Here is a 25,567-nt window from a genome sequence, read left to right as displayed (position 1 = left end):
GGGGGGCCCCAGAGCTCGGCGCTCTGAGCATCTCAAGTCCTCCACACTCCACGGACCCACCACCTCCCTCACCTAGGCCTCCTCACCGCTAGATGCACCTGCTGAGTCTTTTAATTGGTCACCCTCACATCACTTTTCTACCACTCAGCCAGGGTGCCCGTATGAAAGCATGGTCTTTGCTGCAAACTCGTCAAAGACCTTCCAGTTCTCCTCTTGGATGGTAAGTCCAGTTCGGACAGACGTGCTCTGGCTGGCCTTGCCCGCCTCAGGAGCCTCCTCTGGAGCTGTTCTCCCCAGATCAGACACCCAGGTTTACTGCACCTCAGCTACAAGGATTCTGGGTCAGTTGTTTCTCCAACCCAGCCTTTGCTAGTTCTTCCAGATGGAAAGCTCTTCCCCGGGTCTTTGCACAGCTAACAACATCCCAGCTCAAGTGTCCTCTCCTTCTTCGGTAGCCTTTCCTGACCCCACCCCCATCCTAAAATAAGGTCCCTGGTATTCCCCTTTAGCACCTGTTGTTTTTTTCCCTCTTCATAGCACTTCTTTGTATGTTTATTTGAAAAATTCCTGAAGACAGGGACCATGTCTTGTTTTGTTCACTGCTATGTACACAAAATCTAGAACAGTACTTGGCACACAGTAAATAGTTATGCAATCAATAAATATTGTTTTGAATAAAATGATAAATTATTAAAAGCACATCGCATTCAGGCTGTGCAAATATTTACCATCTCCTTATTTTAAGAAACCCCATCTTTAGAAAAAAATAAAACCTCTGGGTCTTCATCATCTTATAAAATTCCTTTTTTGTCTTCTCTGTGTGCATTTGATCCCTCCCCAAGGTACCTGGAGGCTGCAAGGGAGAAGTGATTAGATCCCAGAGTGAGCCTTGTTAATTCTCAACAATTTAATGGGTAGGGGAAAAACTGCAGGTCTGCCTCTAGGCTATTTTTAAAAGCTCTAATGGAAGATAAGCCAGAGCTCAAACTGGGATAAATCTCAGCTCTGCAACCTGGAAAAGAGTCCAAGATATACGCCCTGGCTAGTAGAGGTAGCCTGAGTACTTTTTCACGTACTCTTAGAACCCTGAAGCCGTATATTAAATTACCAGAATATGGCTAGAATATTTAGACCATCAGAACCTTGGCAAGTCATGTTTCAGGGTTGGTGAAACACAGACTCCTAATTTCACTTGCTAATGGTTTCTTTTCATACACGAGTGGTCCCACAGACTTCGGTAAACAAGGACCCATTCACTCACACCCCTTGGTTAACAGTGGTACATCTCTGCTTTAGCTAAGATTTCTACAGTACTTAGCTCTGTTTCTTTACCAACCAGAGTTTCAAAGTGTTGCTTGGCTTTTAGTTAGAACTTAGATAACACCTACACCATTGCAGATAGGAGAGAGTCTCTGTGCATCTGAGAAACCCTAAGAAAGGCCTTCCAAAGACATTGTGCTCTCTGGTCCCTCCCTGGCCCGGTCCAGCCCTGGCCCTCTTACCCAGTGGACACCCAGTGGCCCTCGATCGCTGGTGGCATCTGCACAGTGATCCTGGCGCCATTGTGGAGATGTTTGAGCATGTGATGGCACTGTGATTCCTTGAAAGCCCTCCAGGCACTTTTCTCTAAGGATCTGGGATGGGATCTGCTGTCAGGATGAAGGAGGGCAGAACCCTCTCCCAGCCCTGAAAGAGAAAAGTGGAAGTTCGCTGAAAGGAGAGCTTGCAGCAGACAGGAAGGAGTCAGGCTGAGGAACTGCTCCTTGGCCGGAAATCACTGCAAGTGGGAAACACACTCCTACCCCGCCATGCTTATCACTGTCTCTGTTCTCGTGGAGTTCACATCTCAAAGGCAGAGGTGTCCCTGGAGACCGTTTCCCAGGTGGGAAAGCCGAGGCCCATGGAGACAACACGGACTCGCGGGAGGTCTCTTGGCTAGTTCCTGGCAAAGCCTGAGCTCAAATCCGTGCATCTGTGAAGCAGCAAATAAGGTCGTGCATCCAAACGAGCAGCTTACAGTGCAGGCAAATGAACGTAACAGGGACTGAAGAGAGAAAGGAATATGTCCCAAGGGAGGAGTAAGAAAGGGGTCGTGCAGGGACACATTTAGGGGAGGAGGGGGAAGACTGTGGAGATCAGCCTCAGTGGAAAGGGAAAGGGAATTGTGATGGAGGGGAGAAAGGCCCAGGAACAACTCGGATGGACTCCCATCTGACATGTGCTCCCTGGCTTGGCTCCCAGCTGTTCCCACCAAGCCTTCCATCCTCTGGCTCTGTCTCTGGATGGACACCCTCCACGGGCTGCCCATCAGTAGGGTATAAGTCATATTACCCGCCCTACACTGGGGAAGTGTGGGACACTTTCCCCCAGTTACATTCCCACTCCAACTCTTCACACCCACAAAGTCGATGACAATACAGGGTTCTAATAGGAATAACTACAAGAAGACTGTACATTTTTATTTCCCACGGGTAAAGGGATATTAGGACTAAGTTTGTCTTTAGTATAAGTGGTTTATGTTGCCGGACACTTAACCATGCAAAATAGCCACCAGCCCCACGTTCAGAATAAAGCCATGCTGGCAAATGAAGTTATAATCTGAAAACCCATTGTTTTGAGATTCACTCCTGAAGTAATTAACACATTAATACGACCTCATCGTGGACCTACTAAGTACTCAGCACCTTGTTAGCAACCCCACCCCCCCCACCCCCCGCAAAACACCAGTTAGACAAATGTATAAAAACAAAATAGAAATATACACGAAATAAATAAAATGCATCTGTTAGAATGCTACCTATGAGGGGGCAATCATATATTTTTTAATCAACACCTTAATAACTTCATAGAGAAACCATGGCTTACAAGAGAAAATTTAATTTAATTTAAAAATGAAACGTTAGACCCAGAATATGGTGACTTACAGCAACATGATGAAATCTACTGGGGAAACTCAGACCTACAGGTTGATAACATTCAGATATTTGTAAAATATTCAGATTTTCAGATATTTGCCATGATTCAGAGGGCTGAACGAATCCTTTGTGGAAAGTCCTTGGTACTGAGAAGACAGCAGTCTCCACGTGGGAAGTCTGGGGCTTTCCTCTGAGCAACATGTTGGCCGTGGGCTAGAGCAGGGATTATTCTTATGTATCTTAAATGAAGCGAACAGGGAACGAGGCAGAGACACCTATGGGTACAATTCAACTAAATGATAAGTGTGAAAAAAGATTCTAAAACGAGATGATGGTGCTGTGTTCAAATGGCATGCAACCTCACCACCAGCCCCGTGTCGCCCAGCCAGGTGATTGGGACCCCAGCCAGGTGATTGGGACCCCAGCCAGAATGAGAGAAACACTCAAATCCGAAATCCACGTTGGGCAGTGTCGATGCTCGTGGCTGTTCCATGAGGACCTTCTTTCCCGTGGCCCCTGCTTCCAGGGAGGAAGGAAGAGTGGCATTTCTCGGTACCCTTTCTGCCTCCCTCATTCACCCTTCCCCAGTGAAGCCCGGTGCAGGATGGAGAAGGAAACAAGTGTGTGTGACCACGCCACTTTTCTCTTTCTTTGACAAACTGGCCTGTTTTCAAAATATAGTTCACCCTTGAACAACATGTTATATGTTTTATGTACTGTATTCTTACAATAAGGTAATCTAGAGAAAATAAAATGTTATCAAGAAAATCATAAGAGAAAATAAATTTATATCACTGTAGTGTCTTTATTGAAAAAAAAATAGTCCACATGTAAGTGGACCCACTCAGTTCAAACCTGTGTTGTTCAAGAGTCAACTGCTCGTGTATCTTGATCAGCTCCCACACTCGCCACGTAGTAAGGACCCCACCCCTTCCGATGTTTGACTGTGGCACTAGGCCAGGTGGAAAGTCTGAAAACTTCAGGGGTGAACTGTTAGCAATCCTATCCTGGCCATCATCTATACGGTATTTTCTGATTTTTATCACAATCCTCATGTTTTCATGTCTTCATCTGTCTGAGACCTCTGTTGATCTGTCAGTTGGCTTTGAACTAGAGGAGGGAGAAGGGGTACTATGGACTATACCTCCCACCAATCCCAAGAGCTGTAATTATCCTGATGATGGGAAGCATTTCCTGGATTCCCTGTTAGGCAATCAAGAAATGAAAGACAGTACAGCTTGCTGTCTCTGGTAGGTCAATGGACTGTGTGATCAATTACAATGTTAATTCAAGTTACAAAGCAGTGGGAGTTGGGGAAGGCTCTGCTTTAAATGAGACACTAAGCATTTAGTAAAGAACCATCAGCTCGCTATCAACCAAGCTATGTTCTAAAATTCAATTTGTAAGCCCCTTTATACCCCGCAACTGTTTTCCTGTAAAGATGATGAAAGCCGGGAGGATAGTGGGTATGGGCGAAATATCTGGAGCTAGGCTGCGTGAGTTTGAAACTGGATCTGCCACTTAAAGGATTTCTCTGAATCTAAGACGTCAAGGATTGTTAAGATGCATCATTATTTTACTACTAGTGACAAAACACTTGCATTTAAATGAGGACACAATGCCTGAACTACAGTCCCGAGATACTCTGAATCAGAGTAGCATTTGCTACTCTGACATTGCTTTTATCTGTTCCAAGAGATTTGACAATGTCTCTTGCCTCCGGCTGCAATGCTTCACACGTGACAGGCAATATGTTTGCTTTGCAAGGATCTCAACAACAAAACAACAAACACAGCCACACCGTTTTGTGGGTATCTTCCTTTCCAGGTAATTGATCACTGCTAACATGAGAAAATATAGAATTGCAGTTATTCTTCCAGTGATAAGTATTTGCCTCATTGATGTCACACTAACGCTCTGCTGCTCTATTATGAGGCCACTCCAATTTTCAGTGGTTTTTCTTTTCAGCTCAAAGAGTGTAATTTATCAGTAAGTTATGGAGAAAGCAACCAAGCATGCGGGGGTCAAATGTTTACTCTACTTTCAAAACCAACCTGTCTGCAACTAATCCATAGACATGGAGTCACAAGGACACACACAAGGGAAGTGATGGGATGACAGTGTGTGCTACTATGTCCAGGTTCACAGAGGCAAAGGCCGTATCACCCCCTGACTGCTCCCGGCAGGCTAACAGGGACTAGAACCCCCATCGACCATAAGATGCGTATCCACTGCAGAGATCTTAAAATGGGAAGAAAATGTGTTTCTTACAATTGATGAAACACACCATTAGCACTGTGACCTTAAACAAATGACTTAACCTGGCCAAGCTTCTGTGTACTCATCTGTAAAAAGGGGATAACATTACCCATCTCTTAGGGCTGGTCTCAGGATTATCTGAGACTGTCTTCCTTAGCACAGGCACATAGTTCTCATTAAATGTGTTATTATTTTAAATAACGATTAGGCTCTTAGACTGCCCTCAAAAAGTCCATTCTAACTAATAGAACAGCTAAAATAATGGGAAAAGTCATCCAGAGCCAGGCCCCTCTGGGCTCTGAGAATGACACGGGGCTCCCCAGCAAAGTTAACTGGTGACCCTGATGCAGAAGAAGGTGGGACCCAAAGCACCGGGCTCTGTGGTTGTTGACGAGTTCTACTCAGTTTAACAAATACCTATTCACTCTTACTTTGTATATTTCAGGAGCTGGAAGCATGACCAAGAATGAAGATAAGTTTTTCTGACCTTGAGGCTCTTAAGGACTCATTGGCCTGGATGTCAAAGAACAAGGGTGGAGATGATGAAGGAGGGCTCTGGGAAGGAAGCTGGGAGTTCAAAGGCAGAGGAAGAGGGAATGGTGGTCAGGATTTGCATGGATCGTTCATAAGGCCAGTCACACAGGAAGGGAGCCTACAGTGATGCTTTCTAACCGAGGGTGGAAGAAATAAAACCCCAGAACCGCCAACACACAAACCATTTGAAAGCAGGCAAAAGATCATTACATCACTTGGGTTTCTAGAGACATATCTCCACTTGGCCATCGCTCTCATCAGACAACGAGTAAAGCTCACAGACCCAGCAAGGCTGTCAGGGGAGGAGAGTGGTAGTGTGAGCAGCCAGATGGAGAAGAACTCTCCAGTTAGCACAGCTCCTCAGCACACAGTGAGTTAGGGTTTGCACTCGTGGCTGATGCTATACTTTTAGCGTAGAAAAAATGGGATTTGTTCCCTTTCTATCTTTGCCCTTTGAAGTACCCACCACCTTGGTTACCACGAAGGAGCAAAATTAAATGGGTCACATGAGGGGCACCTGGGTGGCTCAGTCGGTTAAGCGTCCGACTTTGGCTCAGGTCATGATCTCACACTCCGTGAGTTCGAGCCCCACGTCGGGCTCTGGGCTGACAGCTCAGAGCCTGGAGCCTGCTTCAGATTCTGTGTCTCCCTCTCTCTCTGCCCCTCCCTCATTCATGCTCTGTCTCTCTCTGTCTCAAAAATAAATAAACATTAAAAAAATAAATGGGTCACGTGAAAGTAGGACCTGCTGTACGGTAGGAGAAACTCTTCGGTCTGCAGTCAACTGCCAACAGTGGTCTCCAACGTTTACTCGTTTTGTCTGGTGTGGAAACTCTGGGAGGCCTTCTCATGAGTGCTACTTCTATTAATTGGCTTAGAATTAAAAGGCCATTAGAAGCACCAAGTCTAGCTGCAATAGAGGTCAGGTATAATAGCTCTCCTTATCCCCCAAGACTTCCTCCTCTGTTTCAGCCATGGTGTGCCCTCCAAGGAGACCAGCCTTACTAACCCAGGGGCCCCTTTGTTCATTGTATTGCTCAGAGTATGTCAACTCCCATTTGGGACTGAAACTAGTAACTCATTCATCAGAATGAGAAACCATCAGAATGGTTCTGAAGGGCCAGACTCTGTTCTAGGCACCGAAGCTACACACATTATGCCCTGAGGGAGTCTCAGTTGGGCCAGAAACCAGACCCCGAGTGGGCTTGTAGAGGGCCTTATAAGGACAGAGAGAGCAGGCTCTACATTCATCCTTGGAGGGTTCATGGAGGGGCAGCCATGTCTCGAACACTGAACCAAAGTGGTCTAGGCAGAGTATGCAGCATATCCAAACATAAAGAGGTGGACAGGAGGGGATCACATAGGAGGAACTGGGGATAGACTCAGGGAGGGGGGACCAGAGGGCGGCCCATGACAGAAGAGCAGAGAGGCAGGGCCGTGATCAAGAGTGTCACGGCCATATTGAGTGTGCATTTCACTGGAAAGGTGAAGAGAAACCATCAAAACACTTTAAGCTATGTCACAGCACAATAAGAATTCCAATTGAAGATCACTTTTCCCATTTTCGGAGGGATGGGCAACAGACAGGAAAGAGGAAGATCCGTTATGAAGCTTCTACTATGGGTCAGTGTATCGTCTGGTTCAGTGTATCATTTTTGCCTGAATATATGAGAAGGGAACCACTCTGGACAAATAGCAGTAAATCTCTTTTGTAGTCTTGGGAGTTTTTTGTACTGGCCATCTCTTGCGTGTTGTAGAGAAGGTATATGAGAAGTTATAGTCAAAGAAAGGAAAGGTGGGGGGAGGAATGGAGGAAGGGAGAAAGGAAAACAGGAACCTATACTAATTTAGCACTACATCGGAAATAAAACTTGTGCAAAATATTTCTATGTCCTACTTTAATTTTAAATTGTGTAAAGCCATCATCCTGGTACTTAGCAGTGTAGTAATCAAGGATGGTGACTATCATAATGGTTCCTGTCTGAGTATTCCTATTATTTATACTAAACGCGCTTGTTATATATAATAACTTTTTAAAACCTCCACTTAATTGGATTACCTATGTAACTGGAAGTGTTGACTAATCACAATATCTAGTTGTTGAAAATTCTGCCATTGTGTGTTGAACGCAGTTGACATTTACGGTCTTTCTTTGATGATTTAGGTTCTCAAAGTGGCTCAAGGTCATTACTAGGAACATCAGTCCTTGTAGGATGGTACTTTGGATACAGAGATACTGGGGTGAACAGGTAATAACTCTGTTTAAGCCATGAAAATTTTTTTTTCCTTCATTTTTTTTAATAAGACAAGAGTGACAAAGTCTGTGTGTGGGAATGCGGGTGCAAGTAACATCAACAATTTGGTTAACTGAGGATTCTAGACATTTTGGCTAATTGAGAAGACTAGCTCATTGGGTTCTCATTTATTAAGATTTTTGCTGCAAATGAATCCAAGGGAAAGAGCATCTCAAAGGATTAAAAACCAACACCCCTACAATAAGAAAGTGACTGTGAATTCAGTCCCAAAGGCAGCTTTGGGTGGGTCATGTAATATGTGCCTTTTATCTATTTAAAAGTAAAAATTATAGTAATGGTAATAATAACTAAAGTCGAAGGGTTATATAGATTGCCAGTCTGCGACACCAACTAAACTGGAAGCTCTCCACAGCATCGTGCCCTGTCCGGCAGAGGTCCAAATCAGGAAAATGACTTCACCGTAAAATGGTCTCCAGCATTGGGGGGGGGGGGGGGGGGGGGGGTTCCCTGGCCTGGGCTCAGATAAAATTATGATGACAAATGCGTACTTCTTTCAAGTGAGTGTGGGGGGAAAAAGTAGATTCTGGAAGGAAATTATTCATCTATTGAAAAAAAAATTAATTCCTGAAGGTTTTAGGATATAATTCTACAGATTACCATTTCTAGAGAACTAAATGAGACCCTGGAGCTCTGGAGGGTTTATTCACGTGTGTGCCTGTGTGTGTGTGTGCGCACACATGCACACACACAAATGATTTACTCCCAGGGAAAAAAATCATTCTATACTAGTAATCCAAAATGACTGTAGAATGACCTTAACCACTATCATAATTGTAACAGTCTACTGTTCAGAGGCTGATAACTCTCAATGATATCAATAAAAAAAACCCATAGATTTCCCAAAATGAAGCATAGGGTTGACCACTTACACAGAGATTTACACCCTAAATACAAAGCATATGGGACCAGGTGACTGTTTATACCACCGAATTCACCAGATTATGCATTCAGAAAGCAGTTCTTGGCATAGTTTTCAGAGGGAATGAATATAGTACCTCTCCTACAGTCATCCATGGCAAACCTTGTTCCTAAACCCACGGTGTTGTCAGGAAGCAAGCCAATCCAGGGACAGGGACCAAACAGAAGAGTGAAGGGTGGGGGTTTGGGGAGGAAGCAGGGGCTACTTGCGTTTTCAAAGTCAATATTCATTCATTCACCAAGTAGCTGAGTGCCTACTACCTGTGAGGTTCTCTCTCAAGCATGGGACATTGTTTATAAATGAAAGGAAAGGTAGGTATACCCCAAGTCCAAATTGCCAACTTTTCAGTAACATATTAAAATTTTTGAATTTTCTAGATATATTCCAGAGTTTTTCACCTATCTAGATTGAGAACCAAAAGCTCCAAACTGCTTTATGTGTCGTAAAATGCAAAATTAGTGGGGAAGGAAACAATTTTCCAGCACACTGGGACTGAACCAATCTTTGATCAGGTCAGTCTTTAGAATATGTGGTTGAATGCTTCAAAAAAATTTCAAGAGCTAAATAAGCATAATGTGAAAATATTAACAATGGTTGTCTCTGGGTAGAGGGTTTTGAGCGATTCTTTTCTTGCTCATTTCACATGCTCCTGTTTTCAATAACGTGACATATATTACTTGGATAACCAGAATGAGAAAGTATTCTCAAGTTAGAACTGGTGTGATATGTAAAAACCCAAAGCAGATAAAATGTGACTGATTAGATTAAATGAAGGTAATTACTTGGCCATGAAATTGCCCAGCCCAATTATATAAGCAGTCATTACTGTAAATGTATGCTTTACCCTGGATTCTGCTAGATAAGCCCCAGCACAGTTTTCCATGTGCTGGAATAAAAGCACGCACGCATTGCAGACAAACTGGATTTTATGACCGTGTGGGTAGCTGTGCCTACCAAACTCTTATCCCAGATTGTTTTTTGAGACAAAAGCTAAAAGAGCTGCTTTGCCAATCTTTAAGCCTTTTTATCTAAAGGATATTATATTATAATAAAGTCAAGATTTCAAATTCCTGGCTCCATTCAGCTGTCGTTGCAAAGGAGGTAATTTTCGATGTCCTTTTCTTCTAATGCCACAGTCCCCAGGCTAGACACTGAGGTTGAACTGGAGCCACAGACTGCGAAATTTGCATGTTGCCTCTGAAACTGACTGCTGCTGCCACACCCGTACTCTTCAGCTCGGTCGTGTGCATGTGCGTGCACGTGTGGTGCGTGCGCATGGAGTGTGTGCGTGGTGTGCACGTGGTACGTGTATGTTTGGCGTGGTTTGGGGCGATTCTCAGCAGGGAAAATACTGCAGTCATCTAGAGCCTGCCACGCTCCCAGCTCTGCTTTTGTTTCCTCGCCCTTCGATATTCTTTGGGGCTCTGCAGGAAAGGCAGTGTGCGTCTCCTCACAGCTCCTGTCCCTAGCATGCAGGGCCTCTTGGCCCAGAGTAGGACCTCATAAACGTACCTCCTGAACGAGTGGTTAGCTGAACGAAACGGGACAACTCTCACAGAACAGAATACTCTTAATGATTTTAGGGTGGCACTGTATCATTTCTCTGACCTAGATACCTATCATGTGACTTTCCTGAAAAATTCTATTCCCGCATTAGAAGGAAACAAGGATCTATACACACAAAATCTTAACACAGCAAGAAGCTGTGCGTGGATGACAGTGGCAGGTTCTGTGCTTCAACTACATACACGAGACTCTACAGAAGACATGTCCTCCTGTGTTAGCTGTCAGCAGATGTATACAATCACTAACATCTCTTTTTATGTTTCTAGTCTTAAACGTTCTATGCTCCACTTTAATTGATTACATCAAGTTGTCATCAGTCTGTCCCTAAGCAGTATATAATTACACAGTCATATCATCCACTTAATGTTCGATTCTCTTCTCATTTGGGGAGAAAAAAGAATAAATGTGGCTATTATAGATCTGCCTGGCCACATGTTTGAAGCAAGTCCATTTATTTCACAAGAGAATATTTAACATCTAAGACCCTTGCTCCCTGTTATGTACCAGTGAGTCATATTTCTTTTCAAGATTTCATTTTATGACCAACAGGGAAAGGGCGCAGGAAACACAATGTTTTCTTGGTTACAAAACCGGTCTTCAGAAAAATGGTATTTCAAAGATTCCTATCTTACCCTAGTTAAGGGTTTCCTTAGATTTTGTTGGTGAAGGTATCATTTGGAAATCTACACGTTTTGTGTGTGTGTGTGTGTGTGTGTGTTTCAAGTTTTGCTAGCATATGCTTGAATGAAAGGGAATGGCTCAAAAGTGCCTTCACCTTTCAAAAAAGTCAATGAATTCTGAACAAGTAAACAGCTCTGGGGAATAGAACATCTCCCCCAGCATCAGTTCCAAAACTTAAAATCAAAGGTTTCCATTAGCAAAGAGAGTCAGCACTTTGCTGCGCATTAAAGCACCACTTATTCTGGAATACCTCATGCTAATCTGTGTTTCTGGAGCCGAATGATTTTTGTGGCTTTTCATCTAAGCAAAGAAAACAGTGATAATGGACATCTTCCAGCTGCATTCTTCCGTGACATTCAATAGGTTTTTTTTGGATTAAGAAATGCAATTGTTTTCAGAAGCTGAAGGAGAAGAAAGTAAAACTGACATGTATACTTTTATTCCATCAAATTTCGAACTTGAGTTTTGCACTACATTTACAGCTTTACAAAACAGCAAAAACAAACAACAGGCTCGAGTCTAGCTGGAGCCTAACTTACTCACCAATAGGAGCCGGGGGTGATTTATGACTTGCAATGAGTTGAAATAAAAGTAACCAACAAACTGAACAAAGACTGGAGGCCAAACATCATAGTTTCTACAGCATCCTCACGCAGAATCTTCATGAAGGCCCTGTGCCCTTTTAAATCTCATTAATGTGACTTGCAGGTGTAACAATCTATAAATGTCTGAAACTACATTTATTAAAGTTGGTCACAAATACACTCATAACTCTAGAAAATGTGTTTTTACCTACTAATAGTTACCATGAATAGACAAATAATGTCCTACGGTTAGCAAAATAAAATGCCTAGGTATCGAGGGAAAAAAATCATGAAGCCATTCTAAAGAGATCTCAGGTAATCTTCAGACTCATAACTATTAAAATATATGATCAAGTTCATCTGTCACTGCCAAATTTGTAAATGCTTGTAAAACCCCTCACTATAGAATAGGACACATTCATCAAGGCATTCTCCTGGATTAAGTTGATTAACACCCATTTTCTGTTAAAATTACTTCCATCGGGTAGAATCAGGAAGAAAAAGGGGAGAGGGAGCATACTCCATTCCTTCTTGGTGCTTTACACTATCCTAACGAATTATGACAAGCCCTTCTTAAATCCCAAGGATTCATGCATTGCACAACTATTCCATCTGTTTATTTTTTGTGCTAGGGTCCAACACTCCCTGCAGGATCTAAGTTGATCTTTGAGCAACTTCAGTGTTAATAATTTTGCCATTGCAGATTCACTTTGAAATTGGATAGCTTTTTGCAGGGTATCAATGTCATCCAATTAAACTTTGCAAACTCCTTTTTTATCTTACATCCTCTTCGTCACACAGGCACACACGTGCACACAAGCACGGGGTCTGCCCCCCTCCCCCTTCCTCGGGTTACAGTGCAGACTGGCCCCTTCCTTCCTCCCTCCCACCACAAGGTTCTCTCCCCAGCACCACCGGGTCTGGGTAAATCGCTCATTCCAAGACGTTCAGGCCAACACGGACTCAAGTTTGGAGATTAGGGGCTATACTCACTAAGGATATACTTGGGCTCTTATTACGAACTATTAGTTACTATCCCAGCTTGGACTGGTGGGGCCGTAATTACAACCCCCACCTCTGAAAAGAGAGAGAGAAAGTTGGGAATGAGACGGTCCACACTGCACATCTGAGGACCACTTTTGTAGTGCAAAAGGCAATGAGCTTATGCGAAAAAATTCTGTTTATGCCAAACTCTCAAGTAATTTCTCATTTCAAAAGTCATTTGACCACACTGCCATTTTTGCTCACAGATATTACAACAGATTTTTTTAAGGGGACAATTTTGTCTGTTTCATCTCTCTCACCCTTTTTTCCCCCCTGGTGTGTGTGGCAGCTGCTGTTTGATCTGTTCATTGGCTCTGATTTGTTTCATGTTTCAGCCAAAGATTAAAACTGCTCTGTAATTCTAAGCAGATGGGCCTAGGAGTGCAACCCTATAATTATACCTTCTCTCCCCGGCCCTCGAACTGCAAGCCTTCCATCCTGACTTTTAAAGTCTGGGATCACTGGGGCTCGGGGTACACACCTTGGCAATCAGGCAGGTCTGGCCCCACCAGACACCTTAGCAGGGCTGCAGGGCTGGAGCTGTCTGCCCTGAAGCCCTACTACAAAGAAAAGAGCCACTTCTAGCCCCTAGATTCTCCCCCTCTTCCCTTCCTAGATCTTGGGGGGGCCGGGGGAGGGGGGGGAGGGGGGGCACAGCTTGGTCTTCAGTGCTGGCAACAATGCATCAATGCATTCTGAAGCTCCATCCAGCTGCAGATCCTCAGAAACCCAAGAGTGTCCTCGAGGGTGCTCATCTGCCCTGCAGGGGTTGTGGAGGCCACGGCGTTGACGCTCTGCCGAAATGTCAGGTGTCCACCATTACGGAAAGTTCACTCTGGATTTCTGAATCAGCACAGTGCGTTCTGCCACCGCCTGCAGCGAGCATCAACACCAACCTACCACAAAATCTGCCTTATTTTTCTCAGGGCAATTCCTGGAACTCTTTGAAAGCGCTGATGAGTTCTCCGGCTAAGGGGTTACCGGAGCCCCTGAGAAAATGTGGCACACGAAGCGCAGAAACAAAACCATCCAGCGAGAGTATGCGGGAGATGAGGCGTCCCGTCCCGGAGAACCTTAGCAGACTGGTTTTAATGACTACACCGTGGCCGTGAAAGTGTCCCCTGCTCCTTGAACTGCACCCAGTCCACTTGGGAGAGAGCCCCATCGCCACACCTCGGGAGGCACCAGTCCTCTCTGAGGCCACAGAGAAACCCGCGCGGGCTGCTTTTCCCCCTTAAACGACCACAGTTTCGCTTTACAGACCCACAAAAGCCTGGACCACATCAAGAGCCCCTCCGGCAGGCGCCGTGACACTTTGGAGACGGGATCGCCAAGCCTGCGATTTCATGACAGTCTGGACTCTGAAAATCCAACAGGCTGCGTAAAAGTTTTCCCTCGAACTTGAAGCAATCCATTCAGGAGCTAAAAGGTGTCTGTGTGTGAGCTCTGCACCCTTCCAGAAAGCAAGCTCCAGCCGCAAACTAGCTCCGGGCGCCGCCGGGGAACCCGCGAGCCCCCCTCCCGGGGATGGGGGGCGGGCAGGGGGTGGGGGTGGGAGCAGCGGCTGCGCCCGGGTTCCGCGGCGCCGACGGAGGAACTCACCGTGAAGCAGGAGGGCCGGGAACAGGTACGCGAGCAGGAGGCGGCACAGACCGGACATCTCCAGTCCTCCTCCGGGACCGCGCGAGCCGCCCGCCGGCCAGGGACGCCGCTCCCCGGGAACGGCCGCGGCGCCGCGCGCGCTCTGTCCCCCCGCCTCCAGCCCGGAGGACGCGACGAGGCGGCGGCGCCCGGCGAGGCGAGCGCGGCGGCGCGGGGACACGGGCGGCCGGCCCAGGCCCCGCGCGTCAGGCGGCCGCGGCGCGCCCCATGCCCCAGGGGCGCGGCGCGGGGGCTGCGGGGCGCGCGCTCCCTGGGCGCCGTCGGGCCCCGCGCGCCCGGCCCGGCCCTGTCCGCGCTCCCGGCCTTCAGGCTCCCGGGCCGTCCGCGTCCCGTCCCGGCCGCCGCCGCCGCCTCTGCCGCCGCGCGCCGCTCCGAGCTGCAGTGGCCGCCACCGCCGCCGCAGCTGCAGCGTCTCTTCATATTTCCCGAGCGCCGCCGGCGGGGCGGCGGTGCCGCGGGACGGGGGAGGGGCCGGGGGAGGAGTCGGGGCGGCGACGCCGCGCCACCGCCTCCCGGGCCGCCGCCGGGGGCCGGGGGCGCGGAGACTTGAAAGGGCGGGTGGGGCACCGCCTCTCCAGCTTCCCCCTCCAGCCTCCTCCTTGTCCTCCTCTCCAGCCCCTTCGCCTCCTCCCGCCTCCTCCCGCCTCCCCGCCTCCCCTCCACCTTCCTCTCCCCTCCCGTTTCTTAGCCTCCTCCCTCCCGCCGGCGACCCCTCTCCTCGCCCTGGGCTCAGCGCCCCTTTCCCCCTCCATCTCCTCCTCTTCGGCCTCCGCGCACTCGCAGGCCAGGAAAGAGGTGCCCTTCGCCGTCCCGGCCTCCCCCCGTTCTCCGTCTCCCCCCTCCCGCCCCCCCCCCCCCCCCCGGGCACTCTGGACTCTTTCTCTTCCCTCCCCAGAGGTGGAGGCACCACTTTTGAAAGTTGTTCCGAAAAGGGGCGGGGAGGGCGCTGTAGAGCTAGGGGGCTCATGGCGAGGGTGGGTGGGGGTCTGAGAAAAGTCCACTTGCAACGATTGGGGTGTGTGTGTGTGTGTGTGGACGCGTGTGTGTCCGCGCGCAGGAGAGAAAGGAGACGAGGAGAGACAAGAGGTTACTGCAAAAAGAGGAGTTGTGAGTTCTGGAAAATTGCTCAGGGTGGCGAGGCTGCAGTGCTTACTCCCTGGGGGGGGGGGGGGGGGGTGCAGTGTGCGCTTTAACCGGCCGTCCTACCGGGTGAGCAAGGAGCCCGGTCACAGCCCCAACCTGTGAAGCGAATGGTGTAGGCAGCAGGAGCCCTTGCTTCCCCCGCCCCCTCCCCCCTCCCGCCAGCCTTCCAGGAGGCAAATGACTTGTTGAAACACGGGAGAAATCTCTGAGAAACACTCGCTGTCGATCTCCAAGAAAGTGCACGGAGGCCCGTTTTCTGGTTCCTCCTTTCTCCCAGCCCAAATCTTGATTTTATTTATGTTCTGTGGGCCTTTGGGGGGTATGGTCAATTTTACAGACCCAAAGGCAGGAACGGCTTCCACTTTCTTCATTCCCCAGAGCCCTGGTACAAGCTGTTTGCCTACAGGGCAGCTCCCCTGGGCTGATGTGCCAGGGCTCCCTGATTTATCTGGAGGTCCCTCCTCTGCGGAGCTCCTCCACGGGCCATTCAGCAGCTCCCAGGAGGTTTAACCAGGCTCCTAGGCTAAATGTCACCTCCTCCTCACACTGGGATAAGGGAGCAGCCACGGGACCAGATGAATCAAGAGACCGTTTCTTGACTCTGCTGCTGTTTTTCATAAATAAAACACTTAAAAAGAATGCCTGACTTCCCAAGAGAGTTCTCTGCCCCTTTGAACAATGTAACAATTCAACTCCTTGTGCTCTAGACTTTCAAAACTAGTGGGACCTTAGCATGGGCGTACAATTTAGTACAATAGATAAGAATACATTTGACAGTTTCTACTTTTCCCTTCTTTTCTTTCTTTCCTTCCTTCCTTCTTTCTTTCTTCTTCTTCTTCTTTTTTTTTTTTTTGAGAAAGCCATGAGTCTTTTGATGTGATAGTGCTGACACTGTTTGATGTGCTTCAATTTTTATCACCATCATTATCATCTTTCCATCTTTAATACGAGGGATCATAACATGTACCACCTGCCTGGCTCACAAGGATGTTGTGAGGGTTACGTGCCAATGTTTGCAAATCTCAAAGATGAAAGACTAGCTGTGTGCGAGAGAAGGGAAGGCAGAGCAGCAGCATTATTTTGTGTTGGGCTTGAATCTCTCTGGGCTCACTTTGTCCCCCGGTCTCTGGCTTGTCCCTGTTACGAGGTTTGGGTAGCAGACTATGACTGGTTGGATTTGAATGTTGCCCAAAGGTCAGTCGTGTTTAAAGCAGGAACTTGATTTCCTCACGAATGTTGGGCAGTTGGAAATGATGTAAACAGCATACTTGGCTGCTTAAGCAGAACATTAGCCTTGTCACCAAGAACACATACTAGGCAGTGTTTCGCTTCTCTATGCCTCCTGGTCATTTGATGCTTTTCTAGCCTATCCGCGAAAATTTGAAACAAGCAAGCAACAGGACAGAATGTTAGGGTTGGTGTGTTTATGAATAAGCACTGGGTGGACAGTAATTGAAAAATGTTAAGGTCATTCATTACATGTTAGCAGAAAAATTAGGTAATATATTTAGTTAAATAATTACTTGATTCTGTTACTTAAAAGGAAGAAGAAGGAGGAGGAGAAGGGGGAGGAGGAGGAAGACAAGGAGAAAACCAGCAGGCCAGCCAATAATTTGGTGTCATCTTGACAGCCAAATTGATTCAATTTTTGTTTTCCAACTGGTTTTACTGGTGTCATATAAACATAGCCAGGATGATGTCATCATTTTAAAATGTGTTTTTGCCAGTTTATTTTCCACATGTAGTGTCATAGGTTTAAATGTTCGACCCTCAACTCTCAACATAACATCCAGCCAGAGTCTCTGCTCCCTCATAGCCTTCCGCCCTGTCGTAGGAGTAGGGTTCACTCTCTGTGTTAAATTTTAGTTTTACCCTGAGTGTACTCTCTTCTGGAAGAGAATAATGAAAACGATGTTAGGTATTTGTCTCAGAGTGATTACACAGTGTGTGGCTATCTGCTTAAAGTAATACAATTGGGATGAGGGCCTTTTCTAGGAGGTAATAAGGTGGCTGTGAGCTCCAGCTCAGAGGCGGGCCCCCGCCACCTGCACGAGAAATTTCCCCAGGCCACTTGTGAGGATCGAGCCTCGAGCAGGAGCATGTGTGGCCAGGTCCTGGTGATAACGGGAGAGTCCCTGGCAGGGGTAGGGGGACAGGTACCCTCAGCAGCATCAACAAGTGTGTTAGAATATTCAGAGCTACTCATAATTCACTTTTGCCGGGTCGATGGAGAAGAGCAAACTCAAAGGGTCTGAGTTCTCAGCCACGCCGCAAATCAGAGGCACACTTGGAACTCCTAGGAGTGTTCCATCACCGGCTCACGAGGTGTCTCACATGCTCAGCAAGTGGTATTTTCCCACGAACACTGCTGATCCTCACTCAGAAGCTCTACAGTTGGCCCCGTCTTTGAGTCAGAACCAGCCCTTCGCTCTTCCCGGTAACTCCGAATCGTGAGCACATTCTCTGGAATGGACTGTGCTGGCCCCAAAGCTTGTGTCTCGGGTTTTAGTGAGCGCACAGTAGTGGACAGCTCAACAGCATTATTGCCCTGGGAGGTGCCAGGACCAATGTCCTTTAAAACCTGTGCTACAATTTGGTTTCCTAATCAGTCCTTGGGGAAATTGATTAAGGGTGGACGATCGTGCAAGCCATTTGCAACTTGGGGGATTCCATGTCTTTTGGTTCTCGAAGAAAATGATAGTTTTAAGAAGGGTCAGAGGAATGAAAACATTAATCTTGAAATATGTTCAACTATGAATAAGGTTGAAAGCATTTTACTACGGCCGCGTCCTCAGAGGATGGGAAATGTCCCTGGGAATAGGCTTTTCTCGAAACTTGTTAGACGTCAATGCCCAGTCTGTGACACCGTGGAAATGCCTCTGAGTGTCAAAGTCTGGAGGATAGGAATGATGTCTAGTCATGACTTAACCCTTTTAACACCTAGACCAGTGTTTTCAGTGTTTTGCCCCAGCAGGACTTTGGCAGTTGATAGCAATATTAAATTTAAAAAATCTTTTATAGTTTCCTCAGAGACAGAGTTAATAAAATTATCCTGAGGAGTCCTTAGAAGGGGACGTACGTCTGAGTTACATTTTTACAACACATTAGTTTGGACAAACTATTTTGAAAATAAAGTGTAGTTCAGATATATTTCTGAGTGACATGGTTTTCTGAGCTTCAGAAACTAAAGGTTACGTTCCATTTTATACTCATGGCGGTTATCAAGGGAAACCACTAAAATGTTTGTGAGCTTAGCATTCATTCATTCATCCATCCCAACACATACGGACCACTGCCAAATACAGATGTATGCGTACAACGATCCAAAAATGGGGATAGGTATGCAGGAGGATGGCCCAGTTTAACCACCCATTCATCCCATGTCACACGTCTCTTTGGGGGGCTGATAACAAGACTGAGGACCCTTATCACCGAAGGAAAATATGAGATCAACAGGGACAGGAGGCAATAAAGGACCTTGGTAACATTTTGGTCTTTACTTTCATGTGCCTCTTGTAATATTCTTCCTTGTAGTGCTGGTCGCCCTGGTTGTCTAACTGCTTTATCTGGTTAACGAGATTACTTGGCTCTTGGAGGGCGGGAAGAAAATTGGGTATTATGTTTGTATCTCCTCCCCCAGCCCCTCTGCAAGTCTTTCCATAATGGGCATTTGTTGGGCTGGTAGATGAGGCAGGATAAGATCAGACCATCAAGAAAGAGTCTTTATGAGGCCAACACTACCCTAAGCCACCGCAGCACACAACTACAGAAACAGGAAGACACAAAAACACTGGTATTCAATCCGAGCACGCCCTGTGTTGTTATGGAGCGCATGGCAACGCTCAAACATGTTTGTCAAATGAGGCAGTGTGGCACAGTTGTTAAGGAGCCAGATTCACTAGGCCCAAACCTCTCAGCTCCAGGACCTTTGGCAAGATATTTAACGTGGCCGTGAGATGGGCGTAACGGTAACGAATACCTGCACATAGCCAAGCACTATGTAAGCGTACCCTAAAAAATAACTCACTGACAACGATGACTTCAGACTAGACCGTACGTTGTCAGTGATGGTGAATTTGCCCCCAAGAGGGTGCAAATTGCGTTTCGGTGCGGAGAGGGGACGACGACGACGACGAACACAGGGGTTTGTGGGTCTCCAAAGGGGCACAGTGCTTAAACAGGTGTAATGTATATCCACATTCCCTACAATTTGATGGGGGTGGGAGCAATTAGCAATAAATGTCTAAAAGGCTCGTTGGGGACCAATAATGAAAAAAAGTCTGAGAAACAGTACTGGAGGAATAAAGTTTCAGGTCAGTCCTATTATAGTTAATCGTATATCAAACATTTACCATAACTATTTCTTTAATCCGCTTGGTATGTTTTGATTATGTGAACCCAAATATGTTTTACTTCCGCTGGCCATCTGGTGTGGCATTCTACCGTCTGATTACACCCTCATCATATCACATTCAATATTGTTGGTCTGTGATTTAGATACTTTAACTATTACAAGCCACTTCACAGATGGGAACACTAAGGCCAAAGAGAGTAAGTGGTTTGCCTAAAGGTCACGCAACTTTAAAGGGTAGGCTCCCTAAGAAGGTGCTATTTTCAACTCTGATGCTATACCGCCAAAAATAAATGCCTCTTATCTCTCCGAAGGAAAAGGTTTTTTGGGTTAGGTGAGTGTTCAAGCTAAAAAACGCATTGCCCTACAGGCTATCAGGACACTGATTGCAACTGCCGTCTGGATGGTTGGTGCCACGGTTCTCTGTTTTACATGTAAAGCACCCAAACAGTCTAATCTCTAGAACAGATGATTGCAATCTGTAAACTAGGAGGGGTGAGCAGATGGTCACGTGCTGCCCGCTGCTGTGAGTCTCCGAACTCAGCATTAGGACGTGCCCAGCCCTTTCAGAACATTCGCATCCGTGTTACTGTGTTTTCGGTTGTGCGCAGGCCGAGTGATGGATGGGCTGTGTGGGTGCGGCTGTGCGCAAACGCATTTCATCTCCCCGAAGCACAGGTCTCTAAAGCAGTGTTGAGCTTAAGCAAAACGGTACGCCGGGCCACCGACTGCGACCTCACCAGGTCCGTAGCGATGCCTAACCTCCACGTTGGAGTAACACATCCCAGTTCTCAAAAGGCTTCCAAGTACATGGTCTCTTTTGATCTTCATGCAATTTTGTGTAGGCCAGAGGACAGTCAGGCCTTTCGATTTAGAGATGCCAACTCCAGTTTCAGAGAGGATTACGATGTCTGTGCTAAGATCTCCTCATGACACACAACACTTCTCAATTTTGCATCTCCACGCACCGACAACATTACTTTAGTTCTATCAGGGCAGAGCAGGTGCTAACTTAGAATCTTTTTATTTCCTTATACAGAACGTGGTGTCTTTGCTGCCCTTATCCTTATGGAGGCAGCAGGGGAAATCTTTTTTTTAAAGACAGACACAGCACTGAAAAAGCACCAGAGTTTGGTTAAAAATAAATTAATCATGGGGCGCCTGGGTGGCTCAGTCAGTTAAGCATCCAGCTCAGGTCGTGATCTCATAGTTCATGAGTTCAGGCCCCGCGTCAGGCTCTGTCACAGCTCAGAGCCTAGAGCCTGCTTCAAGTTCTGTTTCTCCATCTCTCTGCCCCTCCCTCCCTCATGCTCTCTCTCTCCCTCTCAAAAATAAACATTAAAAAAATAAAAAATAAATTAATCCTATTAATCTAGGAAAACTGCAAGTGTACAGACCGGTTATATTCTCACATCTCATCTCTAGATTTTCCATCTGCTTTAGCCTAAATTAGTAGCTATTGACAGATTCTCCATTGGTTAGATGGAACCTAGTGTTTTACTGTAATGGAACCATTGAGTCAAATGAAAAGCAGCAAATACGCTAGCAAATCATGCTGGAAACTGGATAAGGAGGTAAGAAACTGAGTCGTCTACACCAGCCAGGCTCATAGAATCAGATGTCAACAGCCAGTAAGTCCATCCAGAACAAAACATCACGCTTAGGAAGGGTTCTCCGGTTGTAGAAGTCTAACGCTGATCAGTTGGTTGATCCCACACCCCGCTGCGGGGCGGAATGGCACCACTGAGGATGGCTGCACAGTCACCATCACACATGGTGTCGGCAGGTGGAGTCAAGCAGGTGGTCGAGCCGAACAGTGGGGCTGTTGTCCTTTAGGCTGGAACTCGTTTCTTTCACGCGCCGGAATGGGAGAAGGGTTGAGTAACTCCAAAACAGTCGGAGGAGAAACAACTGAAATGCGGAATGAACACTCCCACACTTGGAGAGATGGAGTCTACCTGCGATGGGTGGGGAGGAGCCCTGGGGTTAGCCAGAGGGTTCACAGCCACGAGTAGACTGAGGGCCCTTGAACTCGGACTTTCCAGAAGTCACACAAGCTGGGGACCGGGACCAGACCCCGCGTCCCCATCTCATCTCAGAGGTCTTTCACTCCCACCTGGTGCTTCAAATCTGTATTTTCTCTCTCGTAGTGATCAAAAACTTGGAAAGCAGGACCTTGCGAGGCATTGTTTGTTAAATTCATTATATTTGGGATTTCCTTGTAAAAGTATATTCTGCATAATTAATTCTTTCCTTCACGGCATCAATTCTGTCCTTGCTGCTTCTGGAAGTACCTTAGATTCTTCTGTCCTGGACCCAAATATTTTCTACCTCACGAAAAACTCCTAGTTTATAAGCATGCAAGTTCACATTGTAAACTAAGTATTTGGACTTTATCTGTGGTACTTGTGATTTTTTTTTCTTTTTTGTGTCCATCATGGTAGCTGTTGACTTCGAGCCCCTCTGTGCAGGATGGCCATTGTGATTCTGTGAGATGAGCTGTGCTGCTGGGGAAAACTATTCCTGAAGAATTCACTCATGTTGCAGATCAGGCCTGGGGAGAGATGGACAAAGGAGAGAAATTTGAAGCTACATTTTGATACGTATTGTGCCATACCTTCCTAGATCCTCTGACTCATCTTTCTAATATTTTAATGCAAAATGAAATGCAGAGACGTTTTCCTTGCCATTGCATAACTGGAAAGTATGCCAAGACTAGGTAGCTCTCCAAGAACACGGCAGGTAGAGAAAGGGACAGTGCTTAATTCCATGCTTCACAGACGGGAAGGTAAGGCATTCCCAGCCCATGCTGAATTTAACATGGTGCCATGTTGCCATCAATTCCATGGAAGCCACTGTGGCAGACAGGCCCCCTGAGCCTGGATGCTTTTTAAAGGTGGGACGGCTTGCTAGAAGCCCATTTGAGGAGGGCTGACCCCACATATTATAGTTGAATTCAATAACTCAGGTTTAAAATCTTAATCCAGTCCCCTGAACAAAGTTTGTGCACAGAAGACCCTCCATTCCCCACTGCCAAGCACACATCCACTCCTCTGTCACAGAGAAATGACCTTGCCGTGGAGCCCAAGCATTTGTGCAGGGCTGAGTCAGGCTGCAGGAGGTGGGTGCTGCCACGGAAGAGGCGTAAAGCACTATATAGACAGCCATAGTCATTGTGACGACCACCAGAGGACAGGTCCCCACGTGCAGTTGTCTGGCTCCAACGCTTGTTGAATCCTCATCGTCAAGTGTCCATCGATAGATAAAACAGATAAAGAAGATGTGGTATATACACAATGGAATATTATTTGGGCACAAAAAAGAATGAAGTCTTGCCATTTGCGACGACATGGATAGAACCAGAGAGAATAATGCCAAGCAAAATAAGTCATTCAGCAAAAGACAAATCCCACACGATTTCACTCATATACGGAATTTAAGAAACAAGGCAAATGCATAAAAGGGGAGGCGGAAGAGACAGACCAAAACACAGACTCGTAACTCTAGAGAACAAACTGAGGGTTACTGGAGGGGAGGGGAGAGGGGGATGGGTTATGTAGGGGATGGAGATGACAGAGTACACTTAGAGATGTAAATTTAAAAAATAAAATTAAAAATAAGTAAAACATTAAAAAAGGAAAGAGTAGGGGCGCCTGGGTGGCGCAGTCGGTTAAGCGTCCGACTTCAGCCAGGTCACGATCTCGCGGTCCGTGAGTTCGAGCCCCGCGTCAGGCTCTGGGCTGATGGCTCGGAGCCTGGAGCCTGTTTCCGATTCTGTGTCTCCCTCTCTCTCTGCCCCTCCCCCGTTCATGCTCTGTCTCTCTCTGTCCCAAAAATAAAAAAAAAAAAAAAAAAAAAGGAAAGAGTACACTTAGTATGATGAGCACTGAGTAATGTATAATTGTTAAATCACTATATTGTACACTGGAAACTAATATAACACTGTATTTTGACTCTACTGGAATAAAAATTAAAAAAAAAAAACAAATTAAAAAAGCAAACACCCCTCCCCTCTCCAAATCCTCATCTTGGATAATAAGTGATGCTGATGTCGCATTCCATTGCTGGTCAGGTCAACTCAAAGTGAGAAGTTGGTGGTTAGGCATGTCTCTGACCAGACACTTTTGCACAAGCAATCCCTGAAATCCTATTGTCACAAAATAATTTGAAAACAAATAGCACCTGTCTCCAATAAGTCAAAGAACAGGAACTATCTAAGAGCGCAGAAGAATAAGGAAAACAAACATGACTGAGCCATCTTGGAATAAAGTTGCTACACACAGAGAGCCAAACACAAAGAAAGGAAAACATTAAAAACCTTTCTCCTTTGTCCAACAAATATTTACTGAGAATTGAGCCTTATTTCCCCTCTTACACATACACATCCATCAGATCTTTTTTTTTTTTTTTTGGAAGCATTTTTTTTAATATAATTTGTTGTCAAGTTGGCTTGGCGATACGTACAGCATACAGCATACAACATATGCTGACACACGACATACGGGGTGTAAAGTGTGCTCTTGCTTTTTGGGGTGGATTCCCATGGTTCACGGCTTACATGCGGCACCCAGTGCTCATCCCAACAAGTGTGCTTCTCAATGCCCATCACCCAGATCTTAATTCAGATGTCACTTCTTCCTGGAAGCCTGCCTGGACCTCAGGCCGTGGCCCACACGGCATTTCGCAGACCGATGCCATTTCACTTGACTCGATGGCTGTGGGAAGGCAAGGGCTCAAGCCAGCATCCGGGACAGGCAGTGGCACAACTGTAAATGAAATAAATGCCTGTTGCACAATTAAAAGAACGGATACATGTTCTAGGTGTCTGGCTGGGCGCTGGGAGCTCACAGCCAATGTGAAGTGTGTGTTGAGAATCATAGTTCCTGCTGGACACACTCTGTTGATAACCTGAGTTAGGGCAACATGAGACCACGGGGAATCTGGGAGACCATGAAGGGGTAGGTGGGGTGGGGGTATTGTTTTCAACTCTGCTCCTAACAGTTAATGCTCTCAGTTTCCCCATTTGCGAGATCAGGGTTTGCTTAAGCCTCTCCCAGTACTGAGTCCTGTCCCAAGGAAGGAGCAGAAAAATTTTGATATCCACTGGTCTTTCTCTGGGAGGAGAAAATGGAGCCAGAGGGCGGTCACCCTAAACTTATTGGTTGTTTCACCAGCACTATGCTATGTACCTTTCAGAAGCCATTGAAGGCATAGCTTATGAACCTGATCCTAAGAAATATGTTCTCCAAAGGATATTCATTTTGGCATGAAGCAATGATGTTTTTATTCAGCATCTTTAAGTTTGCAATCAAGGATATACCCGTCGAGGGCATGTCTGTGAGAGATGGAAAATACATAACCCAGTGTGACAGTGGCCGATTGCTTGTCTAACACCTATCCTAGCCCTTTGATTTAGTATCAGCATCCTTGTGTTTGGGGTGGAAATGTGGCCCGCTGAAATCCTGCATTTCCCAGTGTTCCTGATGGAGTGACAGTGAGCTAAAATTTACATCAGGTTAAGATCGAGGAAACTCGGGGCGCCTGGGTGGCGCAGTCGGTTAAGCATCCGACTTCAGCCAGGTCACGATCTCGCG

At 46.5% G+C, this 25,567-nt stretch overlaps 1 protein-coding gene across 1 annotated transcript in view; it reads right to left on the bottom strand.

Moving 5' to 3' along the window:
• The window catches only part of APCDD1 (APC down-regulated 1), a 34,292-nt gene extending 19,140 nt beyond the window's left edge, over positions 1 to 15,152 (bottom strand). The window contains exons 1-2 of the mRNA XM_058692717.1: positions 14,420 to 15,152; positions 1,503 to 1,686 (exon numbers count right to left, since the gene is read on the bottom strand). Of these exons, the coding sequence (XP_058548700.1) occupies positions 1,503 to 1,686; positions 14,420 to 14,477 (242 nt within the window). The 5' untranslated portion in view covers positions 14,478 to 15,152. The remainder of the gene's footprint in view (positions 1 to 1,502; positions 1,687 to 14,419) is intronic.
• Between the last annotated feature and the right edge of the window lie 10,415 nt (positions 15,153 to 25,567).

Source organism: Neofelis nebulosa, chromosome 11 (assembly GCF_028018385.1).
Source record: "Neofelis nebulosa isolate mNeoNeb1 chromosome 11, mNeoNeb1.pri, whole genome shotgun sequence".
Classification (NCBI taxonomy): domain Eukaryota; kingdom Metazoa; phylum Chordata; class Mammalia; order Carnivora; family Felidae; genus Neofelis; species Neofelis nebulosa.
This window is presented reverse-complemented; position numbering and strand designations above follow the sequence as displayed.